This window comes from Arachis ipaensis, chromosome B8 (genome assembly GCF_059453495.1).
Source record: "Arachis ipaensis isolate K30076 ecotype BB chromosome B8, ASM5945349v1, whole genome shotgun sequence".
In the NCBI taxonomy this organism is placed as follows: Eukaryota; Viridiplantae; Streptophyta; class Magnoliopsida; order Fabales; family Fabaceae; genus Arachis; species Arachis ipaensis.
This window is the reverse complement of record NC_142443.1, coordinates 20095877-20103626: the sequence shown is the minus strand read 5'-3', so window position 1 is coordinate 20103626 and position 7750 is coordinate 20095877. Positions and strand designations below refer to the sequence as shown.

Below are 7750 nucleotides of genomic sequence, written 5' to 3'. Positions count from 1 at the left end.
TTGTAAATCATATGAGACACAAACTTAAAAAACCGCCCATGAAATTTTTAAGCATTAAAAAAACATAACCCATACCTGGATGCCAGCGGGAAAGAGAAAACCTCAAACCCGGACGGCCTCAAAGATGGAAACCGCCAGAATATCCAACTCTGCAGCAACTGGAAGGGACCCGCAAGGTTAGTCACATTTCTGTTCGCTACCCGACACATGCATCGGTACAACCAAGCCAAAGCGGCCGACCCCCAGCTATACCTCCCCATGTCATCAAGGTTTGCCACAAATGACAACCACCGTATATGTACCCGGTTCGCACTCTTGTCCCTAAATAACTGAGTCGATAACAGAATCATGATGTAGGCACGTGCGTAGATGCGGACAGTCTCTGCGGTCGCATCTGGTGGTAGCACCCTAAACCTCTCGTGGAACCATGTAAAGTGTACTGTCATCTGCTTGACCTTATTCGGTAGAGGCCGCTCCCCGAATAGCTCCTCAAACCACTCCCAAGCTGGTCGGCCACCCTCCATGTATTTCTCAAACTCACCAAGGCAACCACTCACAGCCTCCCCATCCACAGGCAGCCCTAGCTGAAATGCCACGTCTTGCAATGTCACTGTGCACTCTCCGAAAGGCATATGGAACGTGTGCGTCTCAGGACGCCACCTCTCAACGAACGCACTAACCAATGACTCATCCAACCAGAACCATTGGCTGTTTAGCCTGGCCAAATGGTACAATCCAGCCCTCTCTAAATACGGGATGATTCTTTCATGCATGGGCATATTCTGTTGCCGTCTCACACTGTATATACACCTAGTGGGCTGCACAGAACATGAAAGAAATACAGAGTCCAATTAAATTCTCCTATCCATAAAAAAATTTCCCTATCTAACAATAACAAATATCTTAAATCATCAACAAATGATGAACCGGTAAATAAATTAATCTATGAACCCTATATAACTAAGCCGTCGAAAAACATGTAAGCTTCAAATTATAGAAACTAATTACGATAGTAAAAATAACAACACACATACTTGAATAAATAACAGCCAGAATTATAAAAATATTATAAAGCTTTAAAATTAAAAACTTCAAATCATATAAATACACTAACCGAACTAAAATAAATCACTAACGTCAACTGTCCCTTTCCCTAAACTAAACCAACACCATGTAGAATAACATTCATTGAAGGGATTTGAAATTCAGCTAACTAGTCATATTTATAAGTTAACAAGAAAAATTCAAAACACTAACCCAAACCGATTAAACTAACATCCTAGCATGCGAAGCCTAATTTCAAACTAGAGGGAATAATCTATAAATTCTAGTTTGTCTACCTTACATACCATTTTTCTAACTAACAAATGCTAAGCCTAAAAAAAAATAATTATTAACTAACCTCGTCACCAATAGAACCGGCAATATGCGCAACACCGTTCAGTCGATACAAGGTCCTGTCTGCCATGATAACACGCCGGAAGTCGCCGTTGAGATACCTCGGACCCGCTCTCAACTTGCTCTGACCTCTCTCTAGAATTTTCTCTCTCTAAAAAACCTCACAACCCCTCCAAATGAATAATCCGCGGCTACCACCACGGTTTATATAGGCAGCCAACTACACATAAACCGCTATAGGCTCTAGCGGTTTACGCACGCACACCAACACACATAAACCGCTGCTGGCAGTAGCAGTTTATGACCAATGCATATTATACGTAAACCGTGACAGGTACCAACGGTTTATAACTAACCCATTTTACACGTAAACCACGGCTGGTTGTAGCGGTTTCTATACACCTATAAACCATTACTGCCAATAACGGTTTATATAGATACGTGAAACAATGTATTTACGTATTAAATTTAAAAATAATATATTTACATAATATTGAGAGTAAAACAATTTAATTAAGTAAATTATCCTACAATTTATTATTCAATAATTAAAATAAAATATCTTCACATAATAACAATGATAAAATCTTCATGAAAATAGCCACCCTATAATATTACTGCATATTAATATAACTAAGATTCGACTCCTATTTCGGTCAGAATGTTAACATCAACGTACACAAAAAAACACTTCTATATCCCTTGTTTTTTTTTTTTAACGTGGCTTCACATCATTGAGCCACATCACAAAAATCAACCATGGATAAAACATTTAACAGGTTATTTCATTGGAGTAGTACCCTAGCTAAATCCTTAATCCAATGTATCTACAGGTGGAAGCTACATATTGATCAAACGAAATTTATTATACCATAGAATAATCGGAATAATAATGTTTCCCTATTTCATTTTTAATTTAGCTCTGAGAGTCTTTTAGAAAATTAAACAATGATGCTACGTTTCATTTTTTCTTTCAATTATATAACTATATAAAAGTGAGAAAGAAGCAAGTGTATAATTATTTCTAAATAGCTAAATGCACATTATAGACACTTTTATAATTTTTATATAGCTGTTTGTCACAATTAAAGTAGACATTCGCTTTAATTTGTTTATTCAAGATATGTTGAAACGTTGCATATTTACTTATTTAGAGAGAGAGAATATAACAATATGAAATTAGTCAAGATTAATTTATGAGAAAATTACACTTTCTTCTTCTGTAAGATGCTAAAATGACACTGTCATCTCCTCTATTTATAAAATATACATTTCTCTCCCTTATAACTTCTAAAAAACCTCCTCTTTAATCCATTTTAAATTTTTTGTATTAACTAATATTAACTTTATCTATTTTTCAAAAAAAAATTATTTTTTACAAAAATATTCTTTAACAAAAAAATTATTTTTTTATCATTAAATTTTACTTACCAAAATACCATTTAATAAATTATTTTTTATTGATTAAATTCTATTTTTATCAAAATAATTTTTAAAAATATTAATAATTAAATTATTTTTTCTAAAATATTCTTTAATAATTTTTTAATTATTAAATTATGATTTTACCAAAATTTTTGTTAATAATTTTTTTATATTTTATTATTAATTTTTTAATATTAATGTATATTATTTTAACATTAAATAAAAAATATTACCATTATTAATATGTATAACAATTAATATATATTAATATTGAAAAATAATCTTACTAAGAGTTTTTTTAATATTAAAATAATATATATTGATATCGAAAAATTAATAGTAAAATAAAAAAAATTGTTAACAAAAATTTTGGTAAAATCATAATTTAATAATTAAAAAATTATTGAAGGAAATCTTAAAAAGTTAATTTAATTATTAAATTTTTTTAAAAATATTTTGATAAAAATACAATTTAATCAATAAAAAAATAATTTATTAAAGTGTATTTTGGTAAGCAAAATTTAATGACAAAAAATAAAATTTTTACTAAAGGATATTTTTATAAAAAATAATTTATTTTTTTTAAATGGATAAAATTAACATTAGTTAACACAAAAAATTTAAAATGGATTAAAGAGGAGGTTTTTTAAAAATTAGAAGGGAGGGAAATGTATATTTATAAAATAAAGGGGAGGGGAGTGTCATTTTAGCATCTCGCAGAAGAGGAGAGTGGAATTTTCTCTTAATTTATTTGATATTTGAAAATTAAGTTGAAATTATTTTTTTTTTATTCTTTGTAATAATTTAAGAATAAATATTATAATGTACAATTTATGGATGTTGACAATTCAAAAGAAAATTGTGAAAAAGAGTTATGTTATAGTTTGACTATCTTTTAATTGTATGTAGATTGCTTTTATTTTTCTTTATAACAATTGAAAAACAAATTTAGAAGAATCAGATTTATATAGACTATATATATTTCAACACTTTATTTGATTTCCAGCTTCCTGCTGCAACCTGCTAAGCTCTTGACAAGTTTCTTGATCATCTGATTTTCAGAAGCCACATTTGCTTTGAGCACATGGGAGCTGGTTCACCATTTCTTGCATTAACTCTGTTTCAAAGAAGCAATATTCATAGTGGTATACTAGATTAACTTGTACAGTAGTATGTTTATACAATATAAAACTCTTAAAATATAATTGATGTCTAAGACGTTCTTAACTTTTAGAGTATATATACAAGAATCTCTTGATCTCCGTATGAAACTTTACCTATCTAGCCTCCAATATGCTGTCTGTGACATCATTGATTGAGTATGTTCTGTTATTACTTGGAGAAGAACCTTCATCAACCATTTCTCTTTCTGTGAAGAATCCAGGCATTTTAGGTGGAGGTAGTGTGGATTCACTACTCAACATTTGAACAACGTATGACATGTTTGGCCTTTCATCTGGACTTTTTTGCACACAAAGTAGTCCCACATGAATTGATCTTAGCATTGAAGATAAATTAGATGCATCTCTTATTGGAGCATAAATTATTTCGTACCCTTTGTCTTCCATAAATAGTTTCCATGCCTGCATATGTATATTGCAAAGCTTGTGGTTAAGATTAGAAGCAGATATAACAAAGGTGATTATTAAAATTCAGTTACACACTTACATGTCCTAGAAGATTAAAGTGATGATCTTGATGAATGAATCCTCTATTTCTACTTCCACTCACTATTTCTAACAGCAATACACCAAAACTGAATACATCAGATTTTATTGAGTAAACTCCATCAATTATGTATTCCGGTGATAAATATCCACTGCGCACATCCAACCAAAGGAAAAGAAAAGGATAAAAAATCAAACCTATAGCCAAGCCATCATACATACAACATACCCATATTAATAATCTGCAAAGCATAAGAGACTTACTAAGTTCCAACAACATGCCGAGTGTTTGCTTTAGTTTCGTTCCCTCCAAAACTTCTAGCTAGCCCGAAGTCTGATATTTTTGGATTCATTTCACTGTCTAACAAAACATTTGCAGCTTTAAGATCTCTATGAACTATTCTATGTCTTGAATCTTGGTGAAGATAAAGAAGACCTCGAGCAATTCCATTGATAATGTCAAAGCGCCTTGTCCAATCTAGTAACATGCTCTTCTTTTCATCTGTCCAAAAAGTAGCCAATTATATCTTTCTTGTAGTAAGATTGTAAGTTGAGAAATAATTAAATAGTTTATGGATCAACAGATTATCTCAAAATTTAATAAGAAATCATAAGTGGAAAATCTGTTTCATATAAATTCATTTTTATATATTTTTCAAAGAAAAAAAAAAGAATTCTCATTCACCAAGTTAGAGTACAGTTGCAACTTAATTGAATGATCATAAAGGTTTTCTGAAATCAAACCAAATATGAAGTAGTCCAAGCTTTTGTTGGGCATAAATTCATAGACTAGCAATCTTTCTTCTGCATAAATGCAACATCCTAGGAGCTTCACTAAATTCCTATGCTGAAGTTTGGCAATATGCATAACTTCATTTTTGAACTCTTGGATTCCTTGACTTGAATTTTGTAAGAGTCTCTTAACTGCTATTTCTTTCCCATCCTTTAATACACCCTGAAAGTTATAAAAACACATAGGCAAAAGATTATGATTCTCAATAGCTTTGTAAAACAAAAGTAAAATGGTTCCATTACCTTATATACCGAACCAAAGCCACCTTTTCCCAAAATGTTATCAGCTGAAAAATTATTTGTTGCCGAAGAAATTGTGGACATATCAAACAAAGACAATTGTAGATCTTCCTCATAGTCATTCATTACACCTGCATAAGTAGTATCATATGTGATATGTAAATGCAATACATGCTCTGTTTCCCCACATTACTTAAATAATATAAGAGTTACTTAACTACCTTTTCTTCGTATCTTCCATCTAAAGACGATGAAGGCCAAGCATATGATTAAAACACTAAAAGATAAGACACAAACTATGATGATCGTCCTTTTCTTTCGGATGTTTGATTTGTGAGATTTATTTTTCTGAATAGCTTCTATAAAAAGAAAAATACACCCGTTAAACAAAAATAAACAATTAATTAATTAAAAAAATTAGAAAGTATTTATACCTAGTTCTGTAGCAGCCATCCTTATGTAAATATCTTCAAGAGAATATGGAGTCAGAACTTTAATATCATTTAAATTACCAAACCACATCAAACAACCACTTGCGCCTTCACTTATATCCAAAGCTGCATAAGCCATACATGAACAATTCTTCAAGCACAACATCTTACAATCTTCAATGCTGATATTTCTACTATACCATGATCTTTCTGTATCTGGCAATTTCAGCCCTGAATACTTCAAAAACCCATCTCCATTACAATCCAATGAAGTTCTCCTTACACAACCATCTGATAAACCTTGCTCCTCCTTATAATTATCTTGCACAAATCCATCCAAACAACTACACATTGGATAGTTGTTAACATTACAACTAGAATAAGCTCCACATGTTTCATAGTAGTCACAATCATCAGCCGGTAACCTCGCCAAGTTGGTCCAACTCGATGTGTCCGGATTCCACTGGCTTCTCTGGTTGATTCCCTCCGGCGTTAGAACCACTTTATGAGGGTTTGAATTATTGATAAGTTCATACATAAAATATATCTCTTCCTCGTTAGAAACATATTTATATCTAAAGCCTGAGTTTTCTTTCACTTGTGGCGTTCCACTGAATTGAACTCCATTCCATGATCCGGCACGCCATCTTTTGGATCCTCCATCTTTAAGGACTAATTGAGGATATCCATTGACATCGAATTCTAAAGTATATCTACCTGGAAATGGATCGTCCGAGCTGTTCCAAGACGTTAGATACCAATTCTGTCCTGTTTTTAGATTTGTTCCTAACTTCTGTCCAGGCAAGAGCGTGTCGGATGGATAATCAAAACTTTGCCATACAAAATCTTCTTTGCTAGCACCATTATTACTTGTTTCTTGCACAACAAGATTTCCTGAATTCAAAAGCTTTCCAATTGGATTCATGACGGATCTTGCTGTGTTGGAGGACCAAATAACACTATTGTTACGATCAAGAAGGACTAGAGTTCCAGTGTTGTTGAGCTTCAGAATCCCTGAGGAGTCAGTGAGGGGTTTTTCTCTGTTTGCAACCCAAACTACTGTCTTGGATGGATCTTTGTTAAACCAGATTCCCACGTAACGGTTCTTGGAAGTTCCAGGGCTGAAGAATCCCAATGCAAAGATTTCATCAGAAGAAACTATTGTCTCACCATCACTGATAGATTGCAGTGAATCTATAGTGTCCGTTGCAGTTGAAGCCACCACCATATAGTTCATCAGAAAGAAGAAGAACAGAATCATTATTGTAAAGCCTTCCATTTTGCAGTGGGAATCTAAGTCTCTCTCTATAAGCAGAAAAATCAGAAAATGTGTTAATATAAGGTTTCCTTAAATTGCTTTCATGTCAAAGTTGAAAGTTGCTTCTTGATTCACCTTTTCTTATTATTATTTTGGTGTTTAGGGGGAAAAAATTGTGTTGCGTAACACGAATTTGTCAATTGTTCACTTCAGATGACCAGATTAGGTTTATTATTAGTCAATAATATAAGACTAAATACATATCAGTTAGCAGCTTGTTTATTACACCATCTGTGTTTTATATATTATATTGGTATGCCGTCATACACAAAATGATCAAAATTAGCCTAATGATGATATCATGAATGCCACCTAATGCTATATAATACATCCTTAGTTATGGTGAGAAAAAATTGATAAGTGTTTTACCTTGTAATTTGTTACTTCATTTTCTCCGAACAAAAAAAATTATAGAATACTTACTAATAAAATTTATTATTTTTATAATATTTATCCAAATTTAAATTTTAAAATAGTAA

The 7750-nt window shown here is 32.0% G+C and overlaps 1 protein-coding gene across 4 annotated transcripts; it reads right to left on the bottom strand.

Annotated features, from left to right (window-relative positions):
* Window positions 1–3685: 3685 nt before the first annotated feature.
* On the bottom strand, window positions 3686–7429 carry LOC107613556 (G-type lectin S-receptor-like serine/threonine-protein kinase At4g27290). 4 transcript variants are annotated; one of them, XM_088497606.1, is made up of 8 exons: window positions 5957–7429; window positions 5741–5881; window positions 5526–5653; window positions 5235–5445; window positions 4755–4992; window positions 4492–4642; window positions 4101–4406; window positions 3686–3940 (listed from the first exon to the last, which is right to left on the bottom strand). In XM_088497606.1, the coding sequence occupies exons 1-7, from the start codon at window positions 7230–7232 to the stop codon at window positions 4101–4103; spliced, it is 2451 nt and encodes an 816-aa protein (XP_088353732.1). In that variant the 5' UTR covers window positions 7233–7429; the 3' UTR covers window positions 3686–3940. The 4 variants fall into 4 exon arrangements, with proteins under 4 accessions (XP_088353732.1, XP_016171098.1, XP_088353733.1 ...); XM_016315612.3 differs by having other exon boundaries at window positions 5744–5881; XM_088497607.1 differs by lacking the exon at window positions 3686–3940 and having other exon boundaries at window positions 3944–4406.
* Between the last annotated feature and the right edge of the window lie 321 nt (window positions 7430–7750).